Here is a 21,726-nt window from a genome sequence, read left to right as displayed (position 1 = left end):
CCCCCCTGGCCTGAGCTTCGGAGACCATGCCCTGGATAGCATGGATTGGCTGGATATCACCATGGGAGGGGCGAGCAACGAGATTGCAGGGCTCGCCCCACTGGGTCCCCTGGGCCCCCACACTCCCCCCAGCGTCTTCTCCGCAGACTTTCTGGATAGTTCAGACCTGCAGCTCCACTGGGACTCCTGCTTATAACCCTGGACAGTCTTAGTGTCATCCACACGGATGGATGCTGATGTAACGTTGTCAAACTCTTTCTCTCTTTTCTCAACGTACGGTACAACGACTCAACAACACACAGGCTCTACTGCACTCTGAACTCAGTCCCTCTTACTGAATAACACTTTGATAGATTTCTTATGTGCAAACCCTTACGTTCTATAAGGCAGGCCCTCTTACACACGTAGCTTATACAGTAATACCTTTGTTAACAAACCCGGTGGACCGTAGTTGATGATGCTCCTTCTTCTGAGCCAGTCGGCAGCTTACCGTAGCCACCCATCTAGACTATTGTCTATGTTTATTATTGCCCTTAGTAGTATTAGGATGGTAATAGTGTGGAGATATTGTAACAGTGTTGAACCAGTAATGTGAGAACAAGACGATAATCACATCTGTCTAGCAGATTTAGGGTTAAAAGAACACAACCTACTTATTTTCACGAGAACTTTAGAGGAGATGATCAGGGAAGCCAAGGTGAAGGAGAAGGAGCTGTTTGTTAGCATGAATGCATGCAGGAGTCAGACCGTGGCTCCAGTGTAGCAGTCTGGTGACCGCAACTCTGACTGAGTAGGAGAACTGCAGCAGGAACCCGGTACAGAGGAGAGACACACAGACAGTGATATTTGACTATACTGTATTTTTGCCCATAATAATGGGGTGTATTTTGGAATATATTTGAAAATGCCAGGAAACATGATTTCATGTTTTAGAACACGTGGTCTTACTCTCTTAGCTTTAATGATATTGCTCTCGAACATTATGACAGACGTGATAGGATTTGATGTATTTGATAAAAATGAGAACCTGCTTTTTTTAACAGAGGTATTGCTGCTACGTAGTGTACTTTATCTCCCTTGGACGTAGGTTCATTTTCATAGACGCACAGAACTATATGTCAGCCAGTACTTTAGCTGAAGTAAGTTAGGGTTAAGAGATTGCAAAGATGGGAATGTTTGTTTCATTTGAACCTATGTAAGCAATTAAGTATGCGGAGATGACGTGTTTCGTGTATACTGTAGTGTATACTCCATCAATTATAGTGATGCCTACTGAACCAGGAGCCGCATTGGTGAATCACGAATGCTGTGTTATTATTTTGGGTGCCCCTTAACATCACAATTGTATTATTATTAATATGTACTGTATCAGTACCTTTGCCAAACAATTTTTTGATAAAGTCCTCCCTATAAGTTCTTGCTGTGATATACCAATTTAGACACTGAAAATGTATTATAATGCACAGTACATGGTTTACTGTGACAAATTCTGTCAACAGTGTGAACTCTGTATCCGGAGTTAGAAAACCCATTTTTGATTTTTTATTTTATTTAACCTTTATTTAACTAGGCAAGTCAGTTAAAAATAAATTCTTATTTACAATGACCCTACCCCGGCCAAACCAGGACGACGCTGGGCCAATTGTGTGCCGCCCTATGGGACTCCCAATCACAGCTGGATTTGATAGTCTGCATTTGCACGGCCTCAGACTCGCACAACACTGCACCCACACATGTGCACATGCTCAATTTTGAGCATCACTTGATTGTTTGAATGTAATTATCCTTTTCATGGTTTGTTGCATATCACCACAAACATACATTCAAGATTTGCTTATCTCTCACTTCTCCTGTGTGTGTGTTTGTGGTGGGGGCGGACAGGCAGTTTCTGTCCAGTATATCCCCCTCTTTTTTGCCCTTATGGTGGCCTGACTGGTGCAATCCCATGGTAGAGGGATTATAGACCAGTCAGCCCCGATCTGCTGTATTAGAGATTCTGAAATGCTCCATTTTAAGTTGTAAACACTTGAGGGATTTGGGGATTGCTCTGGGGAGGGAAACTGGTTAAATTTGATTTTAAATTTTCTTTTTTTTTAGAAAAGTTTGATTAAATTCAATTTTATAACTTGTGGTTTGCAACGTGGATGTTTGGGGGCCACAGCATGGAATGAGGGTTGGAGATGAACATTTTTTTAAAGCGGATACTGTGAAGTAATCATTTAGCACCAGAATCCCCCTAGAGCAGTTTTCTCCAACTGGTGGCCCGTGTCCCGAAATTGGCTAGTGGGTAATTTTATTTGGCCCCCAAATTTTCTGAGCAAAACAAAATACAATATATTTATTTTTTGGACATAAAAGACTAAAAACACGAGCAAATCGGCTTTGTTATTTTAATTTTGGAAGTCTGTTCCAAAGAATTCCCATGCATAAGAGATATCAGTATGTTTTTATATACAAATGTATGCAAGGTTTGAAATGATTACATCTGTTTTGTCATATATTTGTAAATATGTTCCAGTCCCCTGACATCTACTCAATAAATAATTGGTTTGCAGCTGAATCTAGTTGATGATCCCTGCCCTAGAATGACCAAACTACTGTATTACAACTAGTCCATAGATGGATAGATCCTGCTTTGCAACTGCCCACTTTCATGTGCTCACTTTTTTTTTGTCTGTGTTTCATCAGGTTTACTGATGAGGAGGAACACAAAGGTGTATATTTATTGGTATTGGTTTTCCACATGTTATGTAGATCACATGTATCATCTTTGTATACATTGTTTTATTTAATGCTTTCTGAAAAACCTTACAGGACCCAGTCACAGCAGCCATCGTCCTCTTCCCTTGCCTCTTCAATGAAGATCCAAGGGGCTTCTGGACACTTGTCAAAACTGAACTCTTTCAGTAAGCAGTTATTATCCCCCCTCCTTAAACGTTTTAAGGAACCATTAAAGGATTCTTTGAAAGCTCTCTAGCTCTCCTCTAGCCCCTCCCATATTGTCCCTTTTGTTTAATTAACCAATCTGGAACCCCAATTCATTTTCCGGACAATTACCAAAGTTAATCTGTTTTTAGCTTTTATTTTGTCAGTGAAGTGTCCCGTCTTTTCAGTTGAATTCCTCTTGCTATTTTATTCCTGACTGTAATTGAAGCTGAAACAATAATGTGCAGGTCTCTGAGTATTGAGCAGGGTACTTTATTTCTGCCAACTAATTGAAAATGTCACTCGAGACCCCCGCCACCCCCCACCCACATCACCCCATCCTGCTTAAGTCATTCCGGATGCATCCAATCGATGCATTTAATTCATTTTCTGCACTGAAATAGTCCATCAGGTTTTATGGGCTGCCCAACCCCACCCACTACTCCATCACAGATCACCCCTCTTCAACCATACGTATTGATTAGGGTCACTATTGTTTTATGAAGTGGGGGGGTACCTACCTGCCATTGTTGGGGGATTGAAGCAATCTCCCTCTGGAATTAATTTGACAAATGACAATCCTCATCTGGTTGACATTATTGGGGATAAAAAGTCCTGTAGAGGTAGAGCTGCAAATTGAGTTGATTGACAGAAGTACAGTACAGACTTGGAAGGGAACCAAATGCTTTTTTCTTTCCTGTGTTACCTCTTCTGGCCACCAGGGTGTGATGTGACCTTCAAGTAAAGGGTTCCTGATTTCCTTCCAAATGGGAGAATAGCAATGCAGGGGGACTATGCAGTTCTTCAGGAGTGCTCGAATTGGATTGAGTTTATGAAACGGTGGATGGGAAGATCCATGGAGCCCATCCATCTAATATACTGAGGTCGCTGTCGATGCCCCTCTGCAGGACAGACAGGGTGTCCAGCTGTCCACACACTATTACGGCCCGAGACCCATTACAGGACCACCACACCACTCAGAGCACGGCGCCTGCATATGTCAGTTGCTTGACCCGTGTCTACTCTTATCTATTTCTCTTTGTCCTCCATGTTTTCCATCCACACACTTCTCTCTCTCTCTCCTTTTCTTAAGCCTGTCGTTGCAGCCTGGGACCTTCCTGCCTGTGCACTGACAGCTGCTGTGTGCAGACACAGAGCCAATGAGATTGATGGAGCTGTCGCTGGCCTGCAGAGTTTGGGCGTGTGCGGCCAGAGTGTATGGCATGTGAGTGTGTGTGTGTGAGAGCATATGTGTGGAGAGGGAGGTTTGAAATGCTCAATATCCTCCGACTGCAGTCCAAGCACCCCTTACTGTTGTGCCAGACTGTTGCCTGTCTCAAACCCCTTATTCTGCTCCCTCCCCTCAGGCCCAGCCGCCCCTCAAGGCCCCCATTCTTGCCGCACAGTTAACAATCAATCAGCAGTATTACAATCACAATGCTGGTTCCTCATGTGGTGGGCTTATCTCTCTCTTAGTCAGCTCTCTGGTTTTGCTGTCGCTCTTGTCTCTGTTTCTTAATCTAGTGCTGTCTGTCTTTGTCTCTCCTGTTCAATTCCTTCAGTTCTGCTTCCCTCTTTCCTTCTGGAAATGTCAATTCCTTTTTCCCCACTTCCGTTCGTCCTGCTTCTTCTTTCATTGTCCCATGCCGTCTTATTCTTGCTCTCTTTCTGTCCCTCTCCCGTAGCTTTATGATTTATTCATTTCCTTCATTATTGACTGCATTCCCTTTTGTGTCCATGGTCTCCCTTATCTACACAGCCTGGTCTCACAGACCAGGGGTAAGATAGTAAATGTAAAGCCTGGAGACTGAAATTAGTATGATATGTTGCGTTTGGTATGTTTACATAAGACAAGAAACAAAAGGAGGAAGGGTGAATGGTCAATCTGGGTGGATGGGTGGGAGTATAAATGCGACCGTCTGGCAACCCAAAGGTTACGTGTTCGAATCTCATCATGGACAACTTTAGCATTTTAGCTCATTTGCAACTACTTACTACTTTTGAGATACTTTGCCACTATTTAGCATGTTAGCTAACCCTTCCCCTAACCTTAACCCAGACTATTTGCATTGCCCCCCCTCCCTCACCTTTACTCTGCTGCTATTCTCTGTTTACTATCTATGCATAGTCACTTTAACTCTACCTACATGTACATATTACCTCAATTACCCTGACTAACCGGTGCCCCAGCACATTGACTCTGTACCAGTACCCCCCTGTATATCGCCTCGCTATTGTTATTTTACTGCTGCTCTTTAATTATTTGTTACTTTTATTTAGTATTTTTTTACTTATCTATTTTACTTAACAAGTATTTTTCTGAACTGCATGGTTGGTGAAGAGCTTGTAAGTAAGTATTTCACTGTAAGATACGTGTTGTATTCGGCGCATGTGGCAAATCAAATTTGGTTTGATTTGACCGTCTAATCGAGCGAACCTTAGCCACAACTAAGTGGAATCGGTAACATATCATACGTTTTGCAAATTCTGAACATATTGTAATTTGTAACATTTCATATGAAATGGATGATGGACATCCACAAATGAATTACATACCATACGAAATGTATTGTATGATTATACTAAATGGAGTGTCTCGGATTAACATACAGAATAAAATGAAATGCTCCGAGACCAGGTTGGTCTACACCATGTCGGCTGCTAGTGAAACTTACTGAGAGCAGGAAGCAGAAATGTACTTTGTACCGTTTGGACTATACCACAGTATTGGTTTAGGATATAATATAAGACAGACTTTTTTTACTCCCTGTCTGACAGACACTCACACAAACATGCCAAGACACAAGGTTTCTCTGACCATTTTCATTCTTTATCAAGTTCATACAAAGAACACTTAGTAAGGTTTCCTCTAAAAGAGATGGTTAAAAAGCTGGACAATAACTTTGACCTTGACTCTTCCTCGAAAATGATTGTAATTAGTGCTGTAAAAATGGAAACAATCTTCATCATTGTTGTCATTATCATCATCGTCATCCTCAATTGATAACCTCTTTTAAAATGAAAGTAAACAGCTAGGGAATGAAAGGACCCTATTGAGGCTATGATGGTGTCTTTATGAGACTGATTGAATCTGCATAGGACTGAAGTGTTAAGGTTGGGTGGGAGGGTTTTTAATACCCCTCATATCAATGTCCTCTGTCTTTGTGGAAGGAGCTCATTGGAACTCTAATCAACTGATCTGCCCAAATGCAACATCCTGTCAACCTTTAGTGTAGTTATATTTAATGCTCTATAATAGGAGTGTACTGCTATGTATTTCAGAGTCTTTTAACCTGAACATTTAACATTCCTAATTCAGGACATTGCCTCAGGTTGTCCACTACTGGAGTGGGAGGATGAGAGAGAGAGAGAGAGCAAGAGAGGGATGTGGTTTGTGGCGTTTGGCTCTTTGCTCTCTCTGATGGAGTCAGTCCAGACCCTGGAGACATATAAATGAAGTGAAACATCAGTGACAGCTGGCCTGGGTCTCCGTTTGGGATGGGGTGGCAGAACAAAACAAATGCAGGGCACTAGGAGAAAGGGATGCCCAGATAAATGCTGAACTCATGGAGAACATGCCCAGCAGACCAAAGGGTTGGACTTCCATTTTTTTTTCTTCTGTTGACAGTGCCTGTCTTCCTTATACAATGTGAATGATAGCCTCCAAATGAACATACAATATGCTCTTCATTTGTCTTGCCTGTTCTTCTGGAATTGTATGTACTGTGTCAGTGTGTACTGTACTGAGTGCATGTGTGTTTGTGTGTACACATTTATTCACATCATGTAGGCCTACACATGTTTCTAGACATTAAATATACACTTTTAGCTCCATTTCTCGTGGCCTTTAACTATGAATAAAGAACTGCATAATCAAAACCACATGTAAACAGAGAACATAAGAACACCTGCAACAACAATATTTATTTTTAGATGTCAGGGCAGTATAATTAGTACAGGCCCGTCAGCTAAATTAATATAATTTCTGGTCAAAACATGCAATGTTCCAGCACCTTAAGTACCTTGTATCTCCATTCTATCTAGACAGCCTGGGCATATTAAGAGGTGTCCAAACCAATTTTGGGATTCATTTAAAAGCCATAGACCTTGAATATAAATCAAATGAGATGACAATTTCATTTAAAACTATCCAATTTTACATTTTATAATTGGGCTATTTTATTGACCAAGTCTACAGGCATTGCAAAGGTACTTGATAGATGCTTGGTTAAGGACGTCAATTAAAATCCTCCCTATGGTTTCTTCCTTGTTGTCTTAAGAGTTTACGCACCCACGGATACTGTTCCATGGTGCTGGGGACGAGGTGGGTATGGCGGCTTCATGGTAAAGAAATCTTGCTGATAGTGGGCCCCTCGTAAGGTTAAGATTAAAAAGAGTACCAGTATTTGCCCTGCATTACAGAGTGGAGTAGGGGGAAGGGGGAACTTTTAGCTGATAGAACGAGGAGTAGGCCTCCCCTCCTTAGCCTTGCATGTTGTCAGATAACTTCACATACACCAGGGGTTTGAAACACTTCTGCCAGCTAACAACCCAAAGAAACACATCGGAGATGTCAGAACAAATTCATTTGGACACCGCAATCTGGGTGACCCAAACACTGGTAGCTCTCCACTCAACACAAAACGAGAGAAAGATGTGTTTTTCTTGTTTAAGTCTATAAAAAGCCCTTATATAAAACAAGTATTTCACCATTTTTACAGAAGACAAGTGGTACAATATATATACACAAGTACGTAACAATCAAAGGTAGTCTACTACCAAAAGTATGGAACAACACATGATTTGCAGATATAAGCTGCACAGGAATCACAAATCTTCAATCGTCATTGTTAACTAATGTGTTGCCAAAGCACTTGAATACAATGCATTTTTGACATGAATACATGAGTGTATGTACCATACATAGTATCTGAAAAAGCACAAGCTTCAAACACAGGACATTTTCTGTGCGTGGCCAGTTTTGAATCTGAAAGCACTTCATCTCTCGTCAGTCAAATGCTACTTTTTTTGAAAGAACTTCCAATCCAAATACAGTACAAAAAAATCATACACAATATATTGCTAAGGATGAAACCCAAGTATGTCTACCAGGTTGCATTCAGATAACCTGTTGTAGAATAGTTGCGTTTAAGGAAGTTTTACAAAGAACAGTCATTCAGCTCTTTTAGGGTGCCGTATATACAGTGTAATCATAGAGATTGAGTATGCACACCAAGCTGATGGTCCACAGTCTGACATTCCCACTGTGTGCTATCAGTTACGTGTACTCAATTTCTCCTGATAAGAACTATTTTGGTCCAGCACCTACAACCACAGAATGGACGACTGTGAGATATACATGGCTCCTCTGTCCTGCTCCTCGTCCAGTGTTGAGAAACTGAGGCAAAACATTGGGCCAGTAAGCCTTCGACAGCTTTAATTCACTTTTGACTGTCCAACAGAGACTGAGGCAATCCAAAACCAGTGGGCTTACTGTGACAGTATTGGTGTAGGATTCACTGTACGGAGGCCCGCGGCAAAAAGACTCTGGCATACCTGTGGGCCAAAAAGGCCCTTCACCGGGTAAATGATACTCAAGTAGGGTGTCACTGTTTAGAACAGTCAGCAGTGTTTGTCTCCCGTGAGTCAGATATACCTGCGGGTCAACATTCGCTCAGCACTAGGATGGGAAGAAGAGGGACATTAAGGTGGAATCTCAGCCAATTACAGTGCTTCGTTCCACTATAGGAGGCAAGCCAAGGCGCTAGCCTGGCAACATCCCGGTGCCTCGCTAGCTGTCAGCTTGGCCCCAGGCTGTGTTTGTCCCTTGAAGCCTCAGAGGCTCTCCCTCCTCATGGAGACTCCCTGGAGCCTGAAGGATCCATGTGTCACAACGTCAGCATCGTTCAGCTAGCGTTAGCAAAACTATCCTAGTGCCTGCAGCCTGTAGAGCTCAGCTGAGGTTTCAGAGGTGTCCACTCTTGCAGGTCAGCCCTGATAACTGCTTGTAGGTTTGTGTTTCCTTTAGTATGGCCTTGCTGGAATTGTGTCTGTAAAATAACATTTGAATCCGTCCAATAGTAAAAGGTCATGGAGAGCTAATCAAGCTTTTTTTTTCTGAGTGGAAAGGGTTCTCAGAGTTCTGATTCGCTAATGCAACTTCCTCTGCCGGAGAAGCGCACGAAGAGAGAGAAGAGAAAATTAAAATAAGCTCTGTGAAAAGCTCTGTGGTCTGGTTTCTGAGAAAATAGTCCAAAATACCTTTCAGAAGAGCCTGAAAAATCTTGGTCTATGTAGCTCTGCTTCCACCTCAGCTCCCCACATTTAAAGGACTCCGGAATGGTCCAAAGTCAGACTCCAGAGAGAGGGTTTGCAGATAGATGGGTACTTATTGCTTTGCAGACAGAACATATTGCTTGTTACTTGCACACATCCATTGCTTGTTCACAACCAGTAATGCATCCTGAACGATAAAGGAGAGACTCCATAGAATGCTTTATATGGCTGGGCTGTTAAGCTAAGAATCATTGTGTCTGAACCCCACCCCCACTTTTATGAATTGAAGTTGGAGAAAGCTAAATGGTGACCGTGCATGCTGCATACGGTAGCTATGAGTGCAGATGTGCATGATGCATATTTATACATGTACTGTGCATTTCCCAACACTTCTCTATTTCTGATGTACTTTTATTCAACCATATCATAAAAACAACAACTCCAAGTGGGTCTTGTGTAGATTACATAACAGCTTTAGAAATCCTGAAGTATGAACCGTGAACAGATCATTCAAATCCCCAATGAAATGTAACATAAGCATTAACCCACAATTGTCTCCAATTCCAACACGAATGACTCCATCGGCTGCACGTAGTTTAAATCAATTCAAATGTCCTATATTCCATATCATGCTGCTGCATAGGCTACAGTGAAACCACTTGGTGTCTGTCTGTAACACAGAATGGCTCAACAATAGCAGCCGAACGAATCTCCAAATCATTTAACACTGTGAAAGCCCTGCTCCACTCCATGCATGCCTAGTGCGTGAGAGTGTGTGAGGGCCTGCCATGCTGGCGATTGGGTATCATTAGTTATGGCTGCACCCCCCCGTGAGGAGGCATGGTGTCCCCTGGCTGGGAACAGCTTGGAAGACCATGCAGGGGTTGGATGCTGGAGGCTCCCACCATAAGTCAAGCCCACTGTGGAAAGGAAGAGCAGAGGAAAGGGGGGTCTGGTGGAGCTCAGGGACAGGCTGGAAGCTGGTTGGTGGGGAGGAGCAACAGTAGCAGCAAATGGTGAATGACTCTAGTAAACACGACTGACTGGCTGCCATCCGTTGATACGGTTCCACCTGTCTGGAATACCCTGGGCGTAGGTATGCACTGTGGCGTAACCTGTTTACTTATGATAATAAATTAAGCTTGAGGCTTGGGCTAAATTGCAGGAGAGTCCACTGAAACGTACGGTGAAGGACGGCGCTTGTGTGAACTTAGACGTATCAGATTTCCATGCAAATATTGTACCTTGCGGTCAAGTGTAAAATGATAACGAGCCAAGAGGAGTTGCTTGCTCTCCTGTAGCTGGAAATAATCATTGTGGTTGGGAAAGACTTACTGTAATGTCTATGTTTAGCCACTAGCTTCAACCCAGCTGCATTTACAGTGACTCATTATACATATAGATGAACCATACAACTGCATTCAACAAAATGATCATATTAAAGGCTATTTTAATATTACAATAATATATGCATGCATCACATGAATTGCTGCCAGTCTGGAAGACATACTTTAATAAAATACTCTGTATGATTTTCCTTCCTTCCTGACCTTTGTGCTTCATGTTTGGATAAATTCTTCAACAGCCAAAGCTAAGATGAAAAAAAATGAAAAAGCAATGACCTTTACTTCACACCTACAACTTTCCACCCTTGTATTGCCTTTGGCACCATATTACCCAGGACAGACACGGTGACCTGTCCTGCCCTCTAGCAGGCGCCTATTGTCCCTTGCAATTTGCATCGGGCCTCAGTTGAAGCTTCACTAACACAGACGGTTCCATTCAACGCGACTGTGGTGACCTTGCTGATACCTGTGCTGTTTGCCCTTTCCGATGCATGCGTCACCGATTAAGACAACAGCAAACAACACAACGCTGAGAGACGTGGACGCCCCAGGGCGTCTCCAGACACAACCACTGTGTGAGATTCCCCAGTTTTGACGACCAGGGGGCCTGAAGCTTCAGGGCTCTTCTCCAGCAGGTGACGAACAGGAGGTGCTTGCCGCACCAAACCTCTGTCCGGCTTAGTTCCTCATCCCTTATGCTTCAAGATGAATAAACAAGCACCTCCTTTCTCTCTCTCTCTCTCTTTCTCTCTCTCTCTCTCTCTCTCTCTCTCTCTCTCTCTCTCTCTCTCTCTCTCTCTCTCTCTCTCTCTCTCTCTCTCTCTCTCTCTCTCTCTCTCTCTCTCTCGTACAGATTTGCCAGCATGGTATCTCACTCTGTTCTGGATGGAGGGTGATGGGAGCTGACAAGACAATGGCATTGTCACTGCTGTTGTTCAGGGTCCTGGAGGTGCTTTACCCATGTGTACCACTCTGACAGGCTGCAAACAGTAGGAGAGTGTGTAAGTGTGTGTGGGGGGGGGGGGGGGATTTGTAGAGTAGTGGTGCCAGTGGGAGCAAAGAGGAGATTGACCAAAACAAAACAGGGAGGATGCTGGGACAGAGAGGGAATTTAAAGGAACCAGGTTTAGAGAGAGCGAGTCACTTCATGTGATCGTTACCTTCCGTTTTGGGTGTTTCGTTATCAATAACAAAGAAAACCTGCAATTAAAATAGCAATAGAAGATTGCCTGTCCCTGTTCATCCCCCCAGCCATCAACACGACATTGATTCGTACAAAAGCTCTCGCTCCCAGGCCTTACTCCCAGTCCTATAGACTCTTTTCTTGCTTTCCTACTCTCCAAACGTTCATGCTCAGACTGTGACCTCTGTCTTGCTGTTGGTGGGCAGCCCTTTGTTTTTGGGGTGCATGTGGGGCGACTGTCCATAGCCCAGGGGCTGGGAGAAGAGTTCCGGGAGTGTCTCAATGCTGAACTGCCGCTTGTTGGAGTAGGCCTGCCGGCGGCTGTTGGGCTGTTGATGTAACTGCTGTTGATGTTGTTGATGTTGTTGATGTTGCGGATGCTGCTGATGCTGCTGATGCTGCTGATGCTGAGGATGCTGTGAATGCTGCGGATGCTGCTGCTGTGCCTGCCCGATGTGGGAGGCCGTTGGATGCTGGACATGGCCCTTACTAGGGTCCCAGACTTTGAAGGCCGAGCTGGAGGTAAGCGGGTGGGTGTTAGTCTTGGAGACCTTGGGCTTGGGGAGCTGGGCGGCGGTGATGGTTATGGCCAGTGGGGCGTGGATGTCTGGAGGGGGCAGGAAGGGCTTGTCCTTGTGAAAGGCGATGGGCTGGAAGGTGGGGGGCGAGGAGTGGTGGCGGGAGTAGTCCACCATCGGGTAGCCCTTGTAGTAGTCTCTTGCTGCCGTATCTGCTGCGAGAAGGGGAGGAGACAAAGGTGGGGGAGGAGACAAGGTGAGGGAGAGAGAGAGAGAGAGAGAGAGAGAGAGAGAGAGAGAGAGAGAGAGAGAGAGAGAGAGAGAGAGAGAGAGAGAGAGAGAGAGAGAGAGAGAGAGAGAGAGCGAGAGAGAGAGCGAGAGAGCGAGAGAGAGAGAGCGAGAGCGAGAGCGAGAGAGAGAGAGAGAGAGAGAGGAATGCAGTTAGTGGTATAGAGGTCAAAATACCTTACAAATACCTTTAATCTTTTCCTTTGACATGGTATCCACTCAACCTGTAGGTCCACAATGAGTTATATGGGTCAGAATATCTACCTGGTACCCCCAGAGACCTCAACAATGTCCTCCTTTGTTCAGATACAGTAAGAGCTCTGTTATCCAGTGGCCAAACCCCTAAACCAAGTTAAAACAAAACAAAACAACAATGAAAATCTGTAAGGATCTGCTGCACAAGCATCTCCTCCCTACTTTATCATGCTGTAAAGACAAGTTTGATTCCAGGTAATTACATTGTACACATTGTAATAGCAGCGTAATAGACCCCATCATAATGTGGCTGTAAAATATGCTGGAATTGAAGAGCACAGATGAATAGAATGCGTTGAGTTACACCACTCATATCACTTCAATAACCTCGCCCAACCTCTCTGTTTGAATTAAATGTACACATTTAGACAAGTTATACAAGACATTGTGTCCCTTTCTGGAGTCACTTGTATGCTATTCTGCTGCCAAGTGAAGAATTAAGGTGAGACACCTCTCCCCCTGTGTTAATCCCTGTGCCATTGGCTGTGTATTATATACCATGAAAGGAACCAGTAGCTTTACACCATCATCCCTAAACCAGCCAATCTGTCAGGTAAACCTACAATGACATGGAGGTAGAGCTGCACAGTGTACAGCGGCTTACACCCACAGGGGCTTGGTTCTGTGTGTGTCTGTGTGTGTCTGTGTGTGCTTGAGAGGGGGGTTAAAATGCCTGAAGCCCCGTACCGTTAACGTTGAATGAAAACAAATAAGAAAAAAAAGCAACAGCAACTGGCGGATAAGCTGGAGTTTTGAGGGGAGTAAAAATAGAGTGGGTTTAGAGTGTCGTGTCGTATTAGTGAGGGAGCCCTGAGTGCTGCTTCATGAGGTCACGGCCGCAAACCCCTCAGCCCTCAGACACTAACAACCTTGTTCGCCCCACTGTTGTGTCGTTTAGGTTTTTCTTCCCCTATTCTGTTGGAAAAAAAGTATCCTGGTTGTTGTTGTTTCTTTTCCCCCTCAGCCTCTGTGTGTGTGTGTGTGTGTGTGTGTGTGTGTGTGTGTGTGTGTGTGTGTGTGTGTGTGTGTGTGTGTGTGTGTGTGTGTGTGTGTGTGTGTGTGTGTGTGTGTGTGTGTGTGTGTGTGTGTGTGTGTGTGTGTGTGTGTGTGTGTGTGTGTCACTCGTAATTCACTGTATCACAATTCCAGTGGGTCAGAAGTTGATATACACTAAGTTGACTGTGCCTTCAAACAGCTTAGAAAATTCCTGAAAATTATATCATGGCTTTAGAAGCTTTTGATAGCTTAATTGACATCTTTTGAGTCAATTGGGGGTGTACCTGTGGATGTATTTCAAGGCCTACCTTCAAACTCACTGCCTCTTTGCTTGACATCATGGGAAAATCAAAAGAAATCAGCCAAGATCTCATTTAAAAAATTGTAGACCTCCACAAGTCTGGTTCATCCTTGGGAGCCAAACCCCTGAAGGTACCACGTTCATCTGTACAAACAATAGTATGCAAGTGTAAACACCATGGGACCACGCAGCTGTCATACCTCTTAGGAAGGAGATGCGTTCTGTCTCCTAGAGATGAACGTACTTTGGTGCGAAAAGTGCAAATCAGTCCCAGAACAACAGCAAAGTACCGTGTGAAGATGCTGGAGGAAACCGGTAGAAAAGTATCTATATTCACAGTAAAACGAGTCCTATATTGGCATAAGCTAAAAGGCTGCTCAGCAAGGAAGAAACCACTGCTCCAAAACCAACATAAACAAGCCAGACTACAGTTTGCATCTGCACATGGGGGACAAAGATCGTACTTTTTGGAGAACACCATCCCAACCGTGAAGCACAGGAGTGGCAGCATCATGTTGTGGGGGTGCTTTGCTACAGGACGGACTGGTGCACTTCACAAAATTGATGGTATCATGAGGAGGGAAATTATGTGGATATATTGAAGCAACATCTCAAGACATCAGTAGGGAAGTTAAGGCTTGGTCGCAGATCTGTCTTCCAATTGGACAATGACCTCAAGCATACTTCCAAAGTTGTGGCAAAATGGCTTAAGGACAACAAAGTCAAGGTATTGGAGTGGCCATCACAAAGCCCTGACCTCAACCTTATAGAATATTTGTGGGCAGGACTGAAAAAGTGTGTGCGAACAAAGAAGCCTACAAACCTGCCTCAGTTACACCAGCTCTGTCAGGAGGAATGGGCCAAAATTCACCCAACTTATTGTGGGAAGTTTGTGTACTAATTGCACTACATACTATTTAGCACATACTGTATAGTAAAAACGAAGTATGCCTTGGCCGAAACATATTACTTTTGGTACATTCAAGACAACTGGGGATTCAGAAACAAAATTAGCTCACACTGGGAAAAAATCATGACTTTGTGATCTTCAGGTTGAAGTCAGAGCTCTAGGATGACACCCGAGTTTCTGACTTGAGTTGTTGTCTTCAATGCACCATCAGTTACGGCTTCACATATGAACCGGAAAGCATCGCCTGTAGCCCTCACTCTCCATCATTAGAGGATGCATGCACTCAAAGACTTGGCCTCTATTGGTTGATCTAGCCAGCTATAGATAGACTACTCATTTGCTTTTGATGCACTTTGAGATACTATAAAACAGATTTTTTCAAATACTCAAACGGCCTACTATTTCGGACACAAGTATGAGCATTCAGACACGGCCTGTGTTTGTGTGTGTACCAAAAGCATTATTTTAAAACTTGTTACAAATGATGGAGTCATGCATGATACACAGAATGATATTTTGAAAGAGAAAGTAAAGTACATGAAAAATATGTTTTTGTTTCAGTCTCCTCCATCTCCACTAACTGAAACTAATTGTACGGATGTTTTCCTAATAATAATGTCAAATTAACAGATGTACTGAAAGACTCATGTGATGCCAAATTAGAGAAGATGAACATCTTGATGCAATTGGGGCCTTTAAGGCTGGATAAACTCCAGGGCTGGATGGCATACAAGTGGAAGTATACACATTTTTTTTATATACTCAGAGGACCATTATTAGCATGTTTTAACCACTCCTATATAAATGGTAGATTATCAGATATGTAACAAGAAGGTCTGATATCATTATTATTGAAACATTACCCAAGTGATATATACACTGCTTAAAAACATCAAGGGAACACTAAAATAACACATCCTAGATCTGAATGAATTAAATATTCATGGAGGTCTGGATTTGAAGTCACACTCAAAATTAAAGTGGAAAACCACACTACAGTCTGATCCAACTTTGATGTAATGTCCTTAAAACAAGTCAATATGAGGCTCAGTAGTGTGTGTGGCCTCCATGTGCCTGTATGACCTCCCTACAATGCCTGGGCATGCTCCTGATGAGTTGGCGGATGGTCTCCTGAGGGATCTCCTCCCAGACCTGGACTAAAGCATCCGCCAACTCCTGGACAGTCTGTGGTGCAACGTGGCATTGGTGGATGGAGCGAGACATGATGCCCCAGATGTGCTCAATTGGATTCCGGTCTGGGGAACAGGCGGGCCAGTCCATAGCATCAATGCCTTCCTCTTGCAGGAACTGCTGACACACTCCAGCCACATGAGGTCTAGCATTGTCTTGCATTAGGAGGAACTCAGGGCCAACCGCACCAGCATATGGTCTCACAAGGGGTCTGAGGATCTCATCTCGGTACCTAATGGCAGTCAGGCTACCTCTGGCGAGCACATGGAGGGCTGTGCGGCCCCCCAAAGAAATGCCACCCCACACCATGACTGACCCACCGCCAAACCGGTCATGCTGGAGGATGTTGCAGGCAGCAGAACGTTCTCCACGGTGTCTCCAGACTCTGTCACGTCTGTCACATGTGCTCAGTGTGAACCTGCTTTCATCTGTGAAGAGCACAGGGCGCCACTGGCGAATTTGCCAATCTTGGTGTTCTCTGGCAAATGCCAAATGTCCAGCACGGTGTTGAGCTGTAAGCACAACCCCACCTGTGGACGTCGGGCCCTCATACCACCCTCATGGAGTCTGTTTCTAACCTTTTGAGCAGACACATGCACATTTGTGGCCTGCTGGAGGTCATTTTGCAGGGCTCTGGCAGTGCTCCACCTGCTCCTCCTTGCACAAAGGCGGAGGTAGCGGTCCTGCTGCTGGGTTGTTGCCCTCCTACGGCCTGTCTCCTGGTAGCGCCTCCATGCTCTGGACACTACGCTGATAGACACAGCAAACCTTCTTGCCACAGCTCGCATTGATGTGCCATCCTGGATGAGCTGCACTACCTGAGCCACTTGTGTGGGTTGTAGACTCCGTCTCATGCTACCACTAGAGTGAAAGCATCGCCAGCATTCAAAAGTGACCAAAACATCAGCCAGGAAGCATAGGAACTGAGAAGTGGTCTGTGGTCCCCATCTGTAGAACCACTCCTTTATTGGGGGTGTCTTGCTAATTGCCTATAATTTCCACTTGTTCTCTATTCCATTTGCACAACAGCATGTGAAATTTATTGTCAATCAGTGTTGCCTCCTAAGTGGACAGTTTGATTTCACAGAAGTGTGATTGACTTGGAGTTACATTGTGTTGTTTAAGTGTTCCCTTTATTTTTTTGAGCAGTGTATAAAGATCCAGTCCATTAAAAACATTGGAGACCTCACTTCAGTTTTGTGATGCAAAAATCCTAGAAAAATGCTTGGCGCATAGAATTAAAAAAGTATTGTCAGATATTATTCATCCTCATCAGACAGGTTTTTACATGGACGATACATTGGAGATAATATAAGACAAGTACTGGAAACAATAGAATATTATGAAATATCGGGGGACACCAGGCCTGGTTTTCATAGATGATTTTGAAAAGGCTTTTGATAAAGTACGACTGGAGTTTATATATATGCTTAGAATATTTAAATGTTGGGGAATCTCTTATAAAATGAGTTTAAATTATGTATAGTAACCCTAGGTGTAAAATAGTAAATAATGGCTACATCTCAGAAAGTTTAAAACTATCTAGAAGAGTAAAACAAGGTTGTCCACTCTCGGCATATCTATTCATTATTCCCATCGAAATGTTAGCTGTTAAAATGAGATCAAACAATAATATTAAGGGATTAGAAATCCGTGGCTTAAAAACTAAGGTGTCATTGTACGCTGATGATTCATGGTTTCTTTTAAAACCACAATTGGAGTCTCTCCACGGCCTCATAGAGGATCTAGATACTTTTGCTATCCTCTCTGGATTAAAACCAAATTATGATAATACGTATTGGATCACTAAAAAAGGCCAATTTTACATTACCATGTAGTTTACCAATTAAATCTGACGGAGATGTGGACATAATCGGTATACAAATCCCAAAATAAAGAAATTATCTCACTCCAATACATTTTTATAGAAAGTTAGCAAAAATAGATAAGATCTCGCTACCATGGAAAGGAAAATACCTGTCTATTTGTGGAAAAATAGCCCTGATTATCTCTTTAGTTATATCACAGTTTACCTATTTGATTATGGTTTTGCCTACACCTGGTGACCTGCTTTTTAAATTATATGCAAATAAATTCATTAAACCTACAATGTGATTTTCTGAATTTTTTTTCTCTCATTTTGTCTGTCATAGTTAAGTGTACCTATGATGATTTACCCCAAAAATATATGGGGGATTGGAAATGATGCAGACAATTACATTGATGCAAGCAACAATCTTTCCGCAATATTAAGCTGATCCACCCCTTAAAATTAAAAACAAAAAATGATGGAATTTCTCGTGGATGAACGGTGTTGCATCCCACCAATAGAGTTCCAGACACTTCTAGAATCTATGCATATTGAAACTGTTCTGGAAGCTGGTGGGAGCCCAAAGTCCAATTAGGTTCTTTATTTTGGCAGTTACCTGTATATTGCTCCTGAAACTCAATATCATCAAACCACAGACTAGTCTTCTAGAAAAGCTGGATTTCTTGAAGATCATAAAACATGAATTACCTTGAAAAACGATCAAAAAGTGGAAATTGTTCTTCAATACAGAACATTATAACACTTACTCTGTGTTGTTAAGGAGAGTTCTCACTTCTTCCAAAGGAGAACAACTACAGATGTATAAAGCTGCTTTAAATGGCCTAATCACTGCAATTTCAGGAAATGATTTTAACGCGAGGCATTAAACGGCTATTGTGCTGATAATGACAGTGCTCTTAAAATGCTTGCTTTCATGTTGTGGCATGTGACACGTTTGGCAAGTCATGGGAGGATTAAATGGCTATGTTGCCAACGCAACTGTATACAGGCATGTGTTTATACATTGTAAATATTCTAAAGGATAAGCAGCTTGATTGCAGCAGACCATGTGACAGGGTTTACACTGCCACATGGCTTCTCTAAAGAATAGAAGTCTAGCAGGTGCCAAGTCATTCATTCTGAAGACTTCCATTGATCCCCACACCACAGCCATTTTGAGGCCAAGTAGGGGTGTGCTGTAATTAGCCAAAGGAAAAAACAAACAATATTGCACCAGACGAGACTGACATTTTATCTCTTTATCCTTACTAGTGATGCTCGAAACCCATGCTACCCAACTACTACTCTTTATCCTTACTAGTGATGCTCAAAACCAATGCTACCCAACTACTACTCTTTATCTTTACTAGTGATGCTCGAAACCTATGCTACCCAACTAATACTCTTTATCCTTAATAGTGATGCTCGAAACCCGCTCTACCCAACTACTGCTCTTTATCTTTACTAGTGATGCTCGAAACCAATGCTACCCAACTACTACTCTTTATCCTTACTAGTGATGCTCGAAACCCATGCTACCCAACTACTACTATGCTTGCTAAGAAAGATTTGCACGAAAGTGACCTCAGGGTTGCAGCAGCATGCGTTTTGTCACGGGGAATCACTGACGTTCTCGGCCGACGGCACAGGAAGTGCACGGTGAGGGAGCATATGCACTGAAGGCGGGGGACCAGCAACGAGGCCTTGCTGCCCTCTCCGTCCATTTCTCGCCTTCTCCATCACTTTTTCGCACTATCCCTTTGTGCCCTATCAGAAATTCTCAGGTCGTTAGTGTTTAATTAAGATACAGGGCTACAACTACATCCTGGTCCAAGGACCTGCTGGTACACCTGGCAGAAGTTGGCTGACGCCTGAGCCAAAGCCCCTGAACTACACTCTGTCCTCTCAATGACTTTGCCAACACAGAGAGTGGCGACGTGCCGTGTTGTTTATTGGCTTGCTGGGGGTTACAATCACGTGTGAAGAGATGAGAGTGCTAAGCCTATATCTCAAATGAGCTGCTGTGTATGCCCTTATGAGTGTGTCTGTGTATGCCCTTGTGAGTGTGTCTGTGTGTGCCCTTATGAGTGTGTCTGTGTGTGCCCTTATGAGTGTGCCCTTATGAGTGTGTCTGTGTGTGCCCTTATGAGTGTGCCCTTATGAGTGTGTCTGTGTGTACCCTTATGAGTGTGTCTGTGTGTGCCCTTATGAGTGTTTCTGTGCGTGCGCTTGTGAGTGTGTCTGTGTGTGCCCTTATGAGTGTGTCTGTGTGTGCCCTTATGAGTGTGTCTGTGTGTGCCCTTATGAGTGTGTCTGTGTGTTCCCTTATGAGTGTGTCTGTGTGCCCTTGTGAGTGTATCTGTGTGTGCCCCTGTGAGTGTGTCTGTGTGTGCCCTTATGAGTGTGCCCTTATGAGTGTGTCTGTGTGTGCCCTTATGAGTGTGCCCTTATGAGTGTGTCTGTGTGTACCCTTATGAGTGTGTCTGTGTGTGCCCTTATGAGTGTTTCTGTGCGTGCGCTTGTGAGTGTGTCTGTGTGTGCCCTTATGAGTGTGTCTGTGTGTGCCCTTATGAGTGTGTCTGTGTTTGCCCTTATGAGTGTGTCTGTATGTGCGCTTGTGAGTGTGTCTGTGTGTGCCCTTATGAGTGTGTCTGTGTGTGCGCTTGTGAGTGTGTCTGTGTGTGTGCTTGTGAGTGTGTCTGTGTGTGTGCGTTTGTATGTGTCCCTGTACCTCAATGCCTTTCCATGTGTCATTACCATTGTTTAGAATCTCATGCGTCAACCTGCTTTTCCGGCCATCTGCAAGCTTGCGTGTGTGTGTGTGTGTGTTTGTGAGTGTGTGTGCTTGTGAGTGTGTATTTGCGGGTACGCATGTGTGTGTCCGCAAGACCATACGGCTGTCTGCTCCATTCATGAGGAAATAAGAAGTGAAATACCCTAGAGGTGTAGAGAGACTCCCGTCTCTTAAAATCAATGGATTCAAATGAGATGCAGAGATGTAAATATGAAGCAACTGCCCGTGGTAATGCACCAGCCGTGAGGTGGGCCCTTCTCAAGGGCCCGATGAGCCGGCATGCCAACCTGCTGTGCCACAGGACCCGTGCCCGGCTGGCACCACGGATGGCAGCCACGCCATTGTCTGTACAACATCCAGCTTATGCGTGTGTGTGTGTGTGTGTGGTGTGTACAGTGTCTAAAAAAAATGAATGCAGTTTAAAAGTGACTACATTAAAGAGCGGACCGTATTCTGTTTGGGGTCCTCCTGGTGACAGGGTTGGGGATTGTAAAATGTGCTTTCATCAAGCAGAAAGGAATATGGAGAAAAAGAGTGTTGCATCACAATCGGATGAAAATGTTAATTTAAGTATTTTACTGCAAATGTCAATGACAACGTCATATGAATCTATTGTCTTTTCTATTGACGGTCCTTTGGTGCAATCACACTTATTTACTCAGTGAGCAGCATAATGAAGTGGACTCCTCCATCCCTGCCATTAGTGGTTTTAGAATAGGAGGAGCTAGTGAGCAGTTCTACTGACATGCAATGATCTCATGGCGCGAACATGTCTGTGTCGTGCTGTCTTTCCAAATAAGCATCAGTGTGTCCTTGTCTTTCCAGAGGGATCAGATACAATCACGTATGGTTGTGTGTGTGTGTGTGTGTGTGTGTGTGTGTGTGTGTGTGTGTGTGTGTGTGTGTGTGTGTGTGTGTGTGTGTGTGTGTGTG

At 43.7% G+C, this 21,726-nt stretch overlaps 2 protein-coding genes across 4 annotated transcripts in view; one reads left to right on the top strand and one right to left on the bottom strand.

Moving 5' to 3' along the window:
- The window catches only part of LOC123999542 (myocardin-related transcription factor A-like), a 58,124-nt gene extending 56,467 nt beyond the window's left edge, over positions 1–1,657 (top strand). The window contains 1 exon segment of the mRNA XM_046305429.1: positions 2–1,657. Within this exon segment, the coding sequence (XP_046161385.1) occupies positions 2–196 (195 nt within the window). The 3' untranslated portion in view covers positions 197–1,657.
- Positions 1,658–11,848: 10,191 nt separating this feature from the next.
- The window catches only part of LOC123998777 (protein shisa-8-like), a 90,145-nt gene continuing 80,267 nt past the window's right edge, over positions 11,849–21,726 (bottom strand). The window contains exons 4-5 of one of the 3 annotated variants that reach the window (XM_046303909.1): positions 12,801–12,878; positions 11,849–12,463 (exon numbers count right to left, since the gene is read on the bottom strand). In XM_046303909.1, coding sequence (XP_046159865.1) covers positions 11,901–12,463; positions 12,801–12,878 — 641 coding nt within the window. In that variant the 3' untranslated portion in view covers positions 11,849–11,900. The remainder of the gene's footprint in view (positions 12,464–12,800; positions 12,879–21,726) is intronic. The other 2 variants (XM_046303910.1, XM_046303911.1) reach the window with 2 other exon arrangements.

This window comes from Oncorhynchus gorbuscha, linkage group LG16 (genome assembly GCF_021184085.1).
Source record: "Oncorhynchus gorbuscha isolate QuinsamMale2020 ecotype Even-year linkage group LG16, OgorEven_v1.0, whole genome shotgun sequence".
NCBI lineage: Eukaryota > Metazoa > Chordata > Actinopteri > Salmoniformes > Salmonidae > Oncorhynchus > Oncorhynchus gorbuscha.
This window is presented reverse-complemented; position numbering and strand designations above follow the sequence as displayed.